We start from the raw sequence: 12,548 nt of genomic DNA, 5'->3' as shown, positions 1-12,548 counted from the left end.
AAACAAACTGTGTTGATCACTTGGGGTCTGATGGAGACTGTAGATTCCTTCCCTTTAGGATTGTTGGGATGGATGGATGGATGGATAGATAGATATGTTGAAATAGAGAAAGAAGCTTGGCATTCATGCATGATGCCAGAAGAAGCCTCTGGCCTTGTAGAGAGGACAGTAACGTTACTTAAACTGTAGACAGTTCACCACTTGTGTCTTTCTCCGTCTCTCCTTCTCTTTATTAGATGCTTTTAAAAAAGACAGTTCAGAAGTTAATTGCTCCAACTGATGGATTAAATCTTTCATTTAATGAGACAAACCAACAGGGAGTGATCTGCTGGATTCGAGCCCATCAGGACATTTCTCAAGTCCTTGTCTGGGCTTACTGTTATTCTGTCTAAAGATATGGCCGTTTTGTTTTTAATGTGACTACTAATGTGTGCAGTAGTTGAAACAGGAATTATGTGACATTTAAACAATCTATGATAACTTAAATAATACATTAATAATTTAAAGAATCCCTTAAGATTTTAGAAAGTTTTTTTTTAAATTACCAGACTATTGACATCAAATCAGACATGACACATCAAATCTGTGCTACAGATTTTAGAAGAGGAATTGTTCATGATATGTGAAACATTTTATTATTTTTTTTAAACTAATAATGAAAAGTGGTAGTGAGGAATGCTCAAATCATATTTTGAATAGTCCAGACACACGTTTTATTTTCAGCTGAGCTCATCATTGTTAAGTGTGCAAAACAATGCAGATCAAGTTGTACTTTTTGAGTTACAGCTGACTGCTTATAATATTCTTGTATTCAGAACTAAACTGAACACTCAGTCCTCAGTTTTAATTAGTGGCATGAAGCCATATCCCCAGATACATATGCGGCTCTCTAGCTCTTCCAGTGGCCCAGTGATTTGCCTGACTCTCATACTAATTAAGTGATTTTACATTACTCCGATGCAGGTTCTGTTTGCTTTGTAGCAAGCACACATTCATTGTCATCAAATTTAAAATTTTCTTGTAGGGAATATTTGGAAAAGACTGGGAAGAATGCTAAAACCCTGTCCTACAACTTTGTCATACTTAAAGCCACAAACTTCAGTTAAACTCGGGCATTACTTTGTAAAAACAAGAATCAACACCAAAGTCATATTTCCTCATCCTCTGTGGATCACTTGATGGAACCTGCAGGTGCAATAAAACACAGCAGCTTGCTGTAAGCATAAATTGTTTCTCCGTGCATTTGGCCACTGGACAGCATGAATGAAAAACAGTTTGGAACTCTTCCCATTGAACCAAAACATTTAAACCTAGTTTCTTTGTGTCTCTTTCCATGCTACTGAGACTCTCTTTCTTTTACATTCATTATCACATCACAGTGCATTGTTTAATAATCTGAAGTCTGCAATAACTGATTGTTGGGGCAGCGGAATTGAGTTGTGAACACAAAATTGACATATATCATCACCTTTTAAGCCCATATGGCATAAACAGCTGCTTATTTACACATTCAGCACTTACTGTACAGAGAGAATCATTTAGAGTTGTGGTTCTGGCCACCTGGCAAGTCTAAGTCCAATATTCACTCTCTTTTTAGCTCTAGTTTCGGTCTCTACCAACTTGTTAGGGACATCTGGCTCTTCAGTTGCTGCTAAATCCTGAACTGTGTTCACCAGCTAGTCACTAACTGTGTCTGCTTGGTGCTGAGCAGGTAGTGTACAGTGGATCCTTAGAGCTTTTTGACTGAAAACAACTGCCTGTGAGATACACAATACACTGAAAGTCGCTACAAAGCTCTGGAAAGGTGAGGGAAGGTGCACAGAAAGTGTTGAGCAACACTCCAGTAGCTATGCAGCAACTACCTACGATACCAATGCCTTATCAACTTCAGGCAACCCTAATTGGAAATGATAATTGAAATATTTTTTTGCTCTCTTTTGGTAGTTATAGCTGCTCTGAACTGGTCTGAAATTCAACTCTAAATAGTACAAATACTGTATTACAAAATCCCAATCTTCTCCATTGTCTGCACTCTCTTGCTTTTAATTTATTACAGTAGTGTCATTAAGATGTCTATACTGGACACTGAGTTCCATCCAGGCACACACATATGCACAATAACCCTTGAGTACTTTGTCTCTCTGTACTGTTGTTATTAGCAGTGCAAGACAGGTTTCCAACATATTTTCCAACATATTTTCCATATATTATATTGCATGCAATCAATAAACTTGAATGACACCTTTAAATTAAGAGGTGTGTGTGTGTGTGTGTGTGTGTGTGTGTGTGTGTGTGTGTGTGTGTGACGGGAGCATGCCAATTTATTTTGTTCTCACAGCATGAGTCCAATTTTCTGCTGTACATTATCAGTGATTTAATTGAGCTAATTCCATGCTACATTACGAGCGCAGCAGCGACAGGCAGAGGCTGAGGGAGATATATAAAGGAGCTAGAAAAATAGATGAGGAAGGAGACACATACTGCGTGGGGGGGGGGGGGGGGGGCATGTAGACAGCAAGAAGTCAGAGGATGGGGGGGGGGGGGTGAAAGAAGATTGGAGAGGAAAATGAGGAGAGAAGAGAAATATGCAAAAAGAATACAGAGCAGCCTCAGGGTAATGAGTAAGAAGCAGGCTGGGACAGCTTTCTTCATTCAATATTGATCTGCTATGCTTCAGAAATACTGTTCAGAACATCTCTCTCTCTCTCTCTCTCTCTCTCTCTCTCTCTCTCTCTCTCTCTCTCTCTCTCTCTCTCTCTCTCTCTCTCTCTCTACTCACTCACATGCAGACAGCATCAAGCATTCACTTTCTAAGTCTCTGTCTCACATGCATCCATCACAAGTGGCCCCACAGGTCCTTTGTAAAAGGATATCGTGAAGCATTGCACCAACACAAACTAATATTTATCAGACCAGTACACGCTGCAAAATATGACTACCCCAAACCAATAACAGAACAGAGAAAAGGTGAAACGTTTTGGTATCATATTTTACTGCTGAGAAATGAAGGAGAGGTATTTAGCTGATTAGCTGGATAACATTTACTGTCATTAACATTTAAGACCTTGAACAGAGTTAAGTCAAATTGTAACAAATACTTCAACACACAAACAAGTAACAAAATTCACTGAAGGACATTGCAGTCATTTCACTAATGTTAAGATGACAGAATAGGATGAGTTTAGCCACAGCATTCTGAACAAGATTGACGCAAAGTGAGATAAATGCAAGGCATAATTACAGAACAGGGCATCTGAAAATATTATGAGTAGATTTGAAGGTGGATGTGAATGACTTCAACAAACAATTCAGAAAAAAAAAATTGGCAAGTAATTTAAAAGTGGACTACAAGTGCCTCAGCAGTTCACCTAAGAGAAGGTTAAACAGGAGTCTAAATTTCTTTCTGCAATCTTCTGTTTTTGATGTCTTCAAGAAAGTTCAGCAAATGATAACCACTACTATTTAAAACTAATAAACTCCCTGATCTCAATTCTCTCTCTTATATTATTGTATGACTGTCTTCTTTGTCATGTGAAAGACCCTGTAAACAAATAGGCTGATTTAGCTGCATTAATCACATATCGCCTAAATGTTACAAGAACAATTAAAGTGATTTAATTAGGAAATGCAAGATACATGATTAAAAAAAAAACAAAAACATTTCATTGACTTAATCTTAGTTTCCCTTAGTCTGACCATACACTGTTTCTTTGCCTGTCTCCATAAACATAACAAATGCTTCCCTGAAAGGCTACTATCTTTACTTTATTGGAATGGGAGACATTCTCTTTGTCTACATGGGCACAAGGATGATGAATGTTGTCTGGCTGCACAGCGAGATATAACTGATATATACAACACATAGACAGGCCTCCACAAGCAGTTGTCAGCTTTTATAAAACATGGTGCACTATGGGCCAGCTCTGATTTGTTATTGCAAGCTGGCAAGGTATGTGCTCTAGAGTCTAGACCAAACAAACTGCAGCATTTCTATTAGAAAAGAGTCCCACAGACTGTCAGGGTTAGTGCCAAAGAGTGAGGGAAAGGCCAAACTCACTGACTTTGCAATGTCATAGGTTGTATATGTGCGTATTTTAGAATGCCAGCCAGGTCCAACACACAATACTGCACTATTGCTGATGGAATTACACAAATTAAAACCATGCACCATATGATTTCAGCAAGACTGTGAACTTTTACTATCTCAGTGGAAAAATGTAAAGATTCAAATTTGGACAGATGCATAGAATTCAGTTTGGCCACTTCCCTGTTGTACTGATCAATTGACTCTTCTACTGTAAATAAATATCCTCTGATGAACAGGCCTGGAAGCCTGTTTTAAAGTTACATTTCTGCAATCTCTCTCGTGATGGGAAAACTGTCAGGGAAGAGTTTTATTGATGAAATCTGGCTTCAGTCTTTAATGTAGTAATAGCAATTCTGCCATTTACTGGATCTTTTATGCAGTGATAAACCAGTGGAGAATGACAGAAGTAAGTTTGTGCAGAGAAGTCATTTAGGGAGAGGAGCGTTGAAGAAAGGGTAATAAACAGTCAAATAGTATATATGGCAGTAGTGACTTGTAACAAATGACAATGAAGTTCAGATTTGTAAAATAGTATCCACAAGTAGCAAACCAAAGACCCACGTGCTTATGGAAAACATTTTTAAATAACATTTTTAAATTTCAGAAATACTGGAACCAAGTTTTAACACCAAAATCTTTTCTTTTTGCGTGTACCCTTAGAAGAAGACCTTGCATCAGAGCACGTTACCTTGACCTTAACCTTGTCCTCAAAACTTTTCAACACTCTTGGTCTTATTTGGACTGTGGATGCAAGTAAACACAAATGACTTGAGATCTTTGAAGTTACAGTTAGCCTTGAAACAAAGATGATGATGATCAGCTCCCACCACTGCACTAGACCAAAAATAAAGCCACTGCTGTTGGCCATAGCTGCCAAACAGCTTTCACCATCATAGTGTTTATGAGTGTGTAAAGTGTGCATATGTGTGTGTTCCTCCCACGTCTCACTTGACCGGGTGATCTAATTAACCTTTCAGTGTTTTCCTCTCTCTTTTGTATAAACACCCAGAGGACAACAGCTGATTTATGTGGACCCAGTGAGAGGAAATAAAATTTAAATAGAGCCTGGTGATTGCATTCTTTGCCTTCCCTATACACACAGCAGGTAGGTGGCACATTTATTCTGATGAAGGTGAAGGAGGACAGAGCTCTGAAATGTGTCCTTGACGTTTTTAATGGCACATTTAAAAGACAAACTAAAGAGCAAGTTATCACCTGTAACGGGGCCAAATGAAACCAGCAGTCAGCTTTCTTTAATGAATAATGGTGAGCACTGTGAGAGAGAGACGCTGTCAACAGAGGGTTGTGTGATCTGCTTGGAACAGGATTAACCAACCTGAAATTGACTGAAATATGTTTTTAAACCTACTTTTTCAGTAGAAATGTGCACAGTCAAAATTATATATAATCTGTAAAAGTAGGTGTCTTATTTTGGAACAAACCCTTTTCATCCTTCTAGTGTAATTTGTAATTACCGTGTTCAGTGTTTCTAACTGAAAGCCTTACCTGTGGGGACCCATCGGATCCCTGGTCCCTGGTCTTTCTAGCGAGCCTTTTCTTCTTCTTGTGAAGCGGTTTGGACTCCAGGATCATTTCCTCCAGCTCAAACGTCGGGTCACAGTTTAGCCTCCGCCTCTGTAGAGACACACAGACACATGCAGGCAACCATTAAAAAAAAGAGTTACTGAATCAAACACTGTGTTTCGGTAACTTTTGTGTAGTGGTGGTGTTCATGCATTTGCTGTTTGATGTATGTTTCTGTGTAAATGTTGAAAATAATACTTACAGGTAAAAACAAGAAGAGGAAAACTTAAGAATCTCCCACCACTAAACTTCTGACATCTACATTACACAATCTATTTATGTAGTAATTAAATTTGGTGTGTTCTACAATATAAAAGGATATGATAAAATGTGATACAATAAAGAATTATACAAGGCACACTTTTACATAAAAGATCAAGACTCAAATGGCAGCAAGCCAATAAAGACAAAGCAGAAATGCCAGGGAGTTAGAAAACACAACATAAGTGTTGAGTTCTCCCTTCATGTTCAGACATTAATGGTCTGTACGGGACTAAAGACAGAGGAGGAGCCTATAATTAGATAGAGAGATGCTGTCAATTCCCCATCGATCCTCTGTGTTTTTCCTCTGCTGTGCCAACCTGACCACTTGGGATACCCGCTGCTCTGCAGTCACTACAGACTTTTACTGGAATTAGATAAAGTCATTTAGTCATCTATTTACTTGCAACAGTCATTATTCTGCATTTATTCAGCTCTGGCACTAAGCAGTGATATTGCTTGATCATTGCAGTGGTGTGATTGACCAATGATACAGCTATAATTTTATTTGTTGATATTTGTCAAGCTTCTTTAAAAACCTGACACCACAGAGAGAGCTCAGCATATCAGTGTGGAAGCAGGAAGCCTGATGATGTCATTATGTGCAGGCACTGTCTCCACCCAGCCTGCTACAATGATCCAGAGCCCACCTGTAGACCTGCAGGCTTTCTCTTATCTAAGCGGCATGCACATGTGTGTTGCTTTGCCTTATTCTGCATCTGTCCATTCTGTCTGGGTACCTAAACACTCTGTGGGAGGTCCAGCTCAGCCCAGCAGGGGGCAGTGTCTACAGTTTTACAAAAAAAAAATAAAATAGATGAAGAGTGTGTCATTCTGGTTACATCCTCTTTCCCTACATCTTTGTCTCTTGGGGGGAATTACTGCTATGGGGAACGGTATGGGGAAGCTGCAGAAGGGAGGAGGGGTTTATGGGATAGATGGTATTATTCTGAAATGTTTTAAAAGAGGAAAAAATCATGCTATTATACTCTGACAGAGCTATAAGGTATTTTGGATTAAGGCATACACAGATCGCTTACTCATCATATGGTAATTGTTCACTTTTGTAACTGATTGTCATTTTGTTTTTAAAGCATTAGATGGTGCCGTATATCTCTGCCAGTTTTTAGGGAAACAGAGGGTGGATTGGAGAAAGTGTGTTGATCTGATTAGTAATTTAATAAAGCAGGACAATGTCAGAAAAATATTCTGTCCCATTGAGATGCGAGTGGTTTTGTTGTGTAGCGTACTGAGGCAGCGCTGAGATTACTTCTGATACTCACATTGGGAATAAAGCCTGGAGGAAGCTGTTTGCTGAGAACAGCGTCCCAGTTGACGTCTGACATGTAGTCCAGATCCTGTAGCTCTGCTAGACAGGAAATACGCTTCTGGACATCTATGCACAGCAACTGAAGGAGACGAAAGGATTAGAATAAAACAATTGTCCATGGGGAGGGATGGCTGAAAAGTTCTAGGCAGAGTCCCACTGAGACACGAGCACGTTTGCCCTTAAGGATGTGTCTGAGAATGAGGATACAGGGACAAAGAGGTTGGAGGTGGGAGATACTAGGGAAAGGACGGGAGAGGGACAGAGGGAGGAGACAGAAGGAGAGGGGAAGAAAATGACATACATACAGTATACAAAAATGGTGATGAGGTGAAATACGCAGGTTGTGAAGTGTGAAGGACGAATGGAATTTATACTGAGCGTGGAATTCTCCTCTTACAATTCTTACTTTCTTTACATCTCTCTCTCTCTCATACACTCACTCCCCCCACCCCACACACACACATATACACACTTACACATGTGACTGGAATGCCAATGAGGCACGAGGAGTCTGAGCACGAAGCAATGCAACAGTTTGACTGCAGTGGATCGCTGCCAAGACAAAACCCAAATGCTACAGCAACAGTGTATCTCCCAGCTTTGTGATGTAAGAAGAATAGACTGAGTAGATAGTTAATTATGCATCGACTGTCGAGATTTAAGAATAGCTTTTGTACATAAAAGGGAAAAATGTACATGCAAAGTATTGTAACGTAGGAATGATATGAGTAGTCTTAATTTTGCTGCTCTGTGTTTTTGCACATTTTGTAATGTCATGTTGACTCTGTAGCTTAGATTTCTTTACTGAGCAACAGTTACACTGAGTCACCAACAATGCAAGTCCCTGTTTTTCAAAACTTGATCATTATTATTCTAAAGCCGCACTGCTCACTGCAAGATTTTTATGAACAAATAAACCACCAGTATACAAAGTAGGGCTGCAACAATGAAAGTGACCCATAATTAAGATTCTGGAGATGCACCATATTTGCCCAAATGAGGTGCTGGTTTCAATTATGGATAATTGTCTTCCCACAGGAAATAAAGAAAAAATGCAAACTCTTGGAAAATAGAAAGTGGTCCATCGACATAAAGCTAAACTTACAAACATTAGATCCTTGCCTCTCTTGTCCAGTAAGTATTTACAACAGGATCATTTGGCAGTCAGATTGGTCAACGTGTGCATGATGTTTACTGATTCAATTTTGCCACCAGGCACTATCAGTGTGAGAGGCTGGCAAGTGCAGGTTTAAATAAATGACTACATTACATTCTGGAGGTGTGGTAGAGCTAATTCAAACACCATTCGTGTTGCACAAGGTGACACTCTCACCCACCCACATTTGAAAGAAGTTTGGCAGACACTCAGAATTTCAAGTCATTTCCAATCCTTAGTGTTAGTAAGACTAAGTTAGTGTTGGATGGAGTGAACATGATGCCACTGTACTCTGAAGATGCCATGTTCGCTTCTCAGGAGTGGCACACACGACAGTCAGTAGCTGCCATTGTGCATTATCATGGGGAAAAATCCACAGCACTGCTAAAATGACAGTAGTGTCATTCTGCAATAGATTCCCTAAAGATTCAGAAACGATTCAGGCAAACGTACTAGTGCCAGAGTAAAAAGAGAACAGAAGCAACATGTGTGCTCAGTTCCTTGGCCCAAGTCTGGCCCACATACAGTGTGACTGTCAGATGTTACTTCAACATCTGGACAAATTCTGGCGCACACACAGAAAATCATCTGGGCTGTCAGCCAACTCAGCCCAGCTGTGGAAGTACATAGGTCAGCCTCAGCCTGAGGATTCAGCGATATATTGGGCCAGACACTTTAACAAGAAAAAGAAATTCTGTAAGGGTGGTTCCCAACCTGAGGGACCCCTCCAGCGGGTCACAAGAATAATGTTGTGGTACAGAACATGGATTTCTTCAGGTCTCTAATGGTTATTCAAATGACACAAACTAAGAAGTTTAGAGGGGGAATCACTCTTTGGTGGACATTTGCAAAATAAGCCAAAGAAGATCACGGGTGTAGGATATAGTATTACATGAAAAAGTGACATAAATGCATCCTCGTGATACCTTTGCTCCTACAGTATATTGTGCATGGGGCACATGCCACTCATTTACCTTTCTGAGAAGAGACTTCATCTCTAAAGACCAGCCTGCAGGGTAGCTGGGATGGACTTTGTGGAAGGTCTGAAGGATCTCATTAGCTGGTGTGCTGGATCTCATCACATATGGTCTCTGAGGAGAGGAGAGGAGAGGAGACAATATGTCACAGACAGCTTGTATTCATAGTCATCCACTGCCTGGAGGCGTGTCTGTGATAAAGTATGTGTCTTAAAGTTTGTTCCTCAGTTGGCCCTCTCTACTTTCTCTCACTTCTCTCACTTCCCGTGCTCTCCTTCTGTGAACCTATTCCCTGCACTGATGGGGACAAATGACAGAGGAAAGAGAAAATAAGGGACAAATCTCAAAAACACAACTTAAACTCTCTGCCTTTCAGAGTGTGAGGGCTTTCTATTGGTCAGAAAACAAGGGAAAGCCTGTAGAGAGTTCCTCACACCAGTCCTTGTACACCCCCTGGGCTTCGTCTAGGACAGAGAAACTCCTTTCACCTGAGTTGGAGAGTGACACAGCTGGATCAGGCTGGTTGGAGAAAGAAACAGTCCTTTCCTTTGCTTCTTTTGGATTGTTTGTTAAGAGAAGAGCAAAGGCATAACTGGGGAAATATTTTGTTTTTGACGTAACACTTTTAGTGTTATTTCTGCTTTGTCAGGTGGTTCATAGTGAAGAGAAACAGGAAAGATGACAGAGAAATGGGAGTGACACACAACCCAGGTGGATGCCTCACCATTATTCAGTTTTATTACAGTCTCTTTCAGATGCATTGTGGCAATTATATTCCAATTCTGCAGATGTTCCCCATACGGTGCACATATGAGATGTCAGATAACCGGTGATATATTCTTTTGGAGTCGGATGTTCAAAGTCAGATGGTGGATAAGAGAAAAATTGGCTCATGTATTTCAATATGTTTGCATTAGTTTGTAAATGTACGATGTGGTCTCTGTGTTCCTCCTCTGGGGTTGGAGAGGTTTTGTCTAGTTAAGAGGAGAGACCAAGGGACAGTGATTGATTTACAGTTGTAGAGAGATGCCGAGTTGTCTGGATCTGTACCTGCAACCAGTGGTGAGTCCCAGAAGGAGACCATGCTTAGGGAGACAGGAGTTAAATGGTCTGAAAGCAGAAATTCAGTCCTGGACCCATCCGCTGTGGCCGGCCCCAGGGGGCGGGGTTAGAATGACAGGCACACAGGGAGGGCTGGTAAGGAGACTGACAGGGCCGGTAAAAACTTTTTTATGGTCCACTGGCTCACCGATGCGGCGGCCCACCGGGATCTGTCCTGGTGTGCCTGATGGCACATCCGACCCTGTCTGAAAGTGAGGCATGAATGAAGTGAGAAGTGGTCGGAGCTTAAGAGAGAGATGATATGAAGTAAAAGCTGAGAGGGGATCGAAAGGTGCCTGTGAGCTGGTTCTCCATTTTCAACAGCCAAAATATTCTGCACATCCAACAGGCAAGTTTTTAATGCCCTGTGAGTGATTAATGCTTTATAGACAGTCTTGAAATGTGGCAGTCAGAGAAAAATGTAGAAGAAAAGCCTGAGGAGACGGAGGGGTAATGTGAAAATGAATTGTCTGGGTGAAGGCGAAGGTGGTGTGCAGAGAGAGCGGTGAAGACAAGTCTGGGAAAGGGATTATAAACTTCCAGAAAGTGCAGAATGGGAAAAGAGAGGCAATGGGGCTAAAGTCTACTGTATGTCACTTAAAGTAATTTCTGGGTATGAAGGTGTGCTCAGCAACCTTCTCTCAAACGAGTGAAGGTTGCACTTGAAAATCAAAGGACATGGGTGTGAGGGACAAGAAAAGACTTTTGGTGTAGGTAAGATGTTCTTTATGTCACAGTCAGACAGAGAAAACAAACATATTTTAAAGGGGTAGAGAAAGGTTTTGAGGTATAAAAAAAAAAATAGCTTGATGGAGGACTGAAGATGTTCCAGTGGGAGCAGGCTGTAATTCTGAATGCATTTCAGAAAGCATAATGGAGAAGTGATGAGATAAAATAACTGTCAACACCTTTATGGAGAAGGGTGAGAAAGGATGGCACTGAAGTGTTAGGGAATGATCTCAGGGACGCTTCATGACAGCTCCAGATCAGTTTCAGGTGTTCTGGGTCCTTGTCAGTGTAGACAGAGGTTACTATAATTTGTGTAGTCATCATCTTGAAATATGAGAGGAAAATCCTGCAGCTGCAGCCAGCTCAGTCCACAATGAACAGACTGCTGTACGGTCTAAGGCTTGGCCTGATGGAGTAAGGAGTGAGTAAAAACATTATGTCCTGTGTTTATTTCCATGACATCAGAATTAAACTCCTCCAGATGGGACCAGCAAAGAATTAAATAAATAATATTTGAAAAATCAATTCCAATTATATGGCTCTCGAAATAACTCAGATTCTGTTTTTTTTTCATTCTCCTGCAGCAATTCGTCTCACGCCGTGACTAAACATTTAAACATCTTCCACAGTAAGGCCAGCTTAAATGTAAAATTCAATTATAGCTTCACCCTTCCTTTTGTTCTGTGGAGGCTGAGGACTTGCTGTTCGTCTGCTCTGCTACTGACAGGACTTTTCTAGCACACTCTTGTAGGTGTCATATGCATTATTCACTGCAGTAAAGTGTGCCAGGCCATGCCTAAGAGATGTGGACATGGTGACGGGACTCTCTCCCTGTGTGTGTGTGTGTGTGTGTGTGTGTGTGTGTGTGACTCTGTTACCTGTCCTCTTAGAAGCTCATAGGCTGTGATGCCCAGTGACCACCAGTCGACAGAGAAGGAGTAGCCAGGGTGGGACCCCTCAAAGGACTGAAAAAGCTCTGGAGCTGAGAGACAGAAAAGATACAACAAAATCTAACTGAAGTATGGTGTGGGATGACACTTGTACTTTTCCTAGGTTAGAAATTAGGGACTGTTTAATTAAACTACAGCCCCTTTCAGACGGGGAATACATAACATAGTTTGCTTCATCTATCTGTTAAAGACATGTCTTTTTGTAATTCAGACCAGCCACTGTTCCATAAATGATCCTTAATGGCTCCTTAATGGGGCCGTTGCTGAGAAAGCTTGCACAATATTTGTTGCTGAATTGTGATGGACTTTAAAACTTATTTTGCCGTTGACACTTTAGTTAATGACTGTTTGCACACTCTTCCCTCTTCTCATT

General features: G+C 40.8%; 2 protein-coding genes across 6 annotated transcripts in view; one reads left to right on the top strand and one right to left on the bottom strand.

Moving 5' to 3' along the window:
- LOC139607568 (cytokine-like protein 1) overlaps positions 1-12,548 on the top strand; it is a 76,426-nt gene that overhangs the window by 11,113 nt on the left and 52,765 nt on the right. Inside the window, exon 3 of one of the 5 annotated variants that reach the window (XR_011684868.1) lies at positions 12,116-12,253. The exons of the other annotated variants lie outside the window; for them this stretch is intronic. The gene's annotated coding sequence lies outside the window, so the exon portion shown is untranslated. Of the gene's footprint in view, positions 1-12,115; positions 12,254-12,548 lie in introns of those variants that run through there. 5 annotated transcript variants of the gene reach the window in all.
- Positions 1-12,548, bottom strand: part of stk32a (serine/threonine kinase 32A) — a 63,155-nt gene that overhangs the window by 6,172 nt on the left and 44,435 nt on the right. The window contains exons 8-11 of the mRNA XM_071460545.1: positions 12,104-12,207; positions 9,393-9,509; positions 7,216-7,341; positions 5,594-5,722 (exon numbers count right to left, since the gene is read on the bottom strand). Of these exons, the coding sequence (XP_071316646.1) occupies positions 5,594-5,722; positions 7,216-7,341; positions 9,393-9,509; positions 12,104-12,207 (476 nt within the window). The remainder of the gene's footprint in view (positions 1-5,593; positions 5,723-7,215; positions 7,342-9,392; positions 9,510-12,103; positions 12,208-12,548) is intronic.

This window comes from Trachinotus anak, unplaced genomic scaffold (genome assembly GCF_046630095.1).
Source record: "Trachinotus anak isolate AG129_WGS33_773 ecotype Australia unplaced genomic scaffold, CSIRO_AGI_Tana_v1 ptg000024l, whole genome shotgun sequence".
NCBI classification, from domain to species: Eukaryota; Metazoa; Chordata; class Actinopteri; order Carangiformes; family Carangidae; genus Trachinotus; species Trachinotus anak.
Note: the sequence above shows the minus strand (reverse complement) of the source record. Positions and strands in the feature narration are given on the sequence as shown.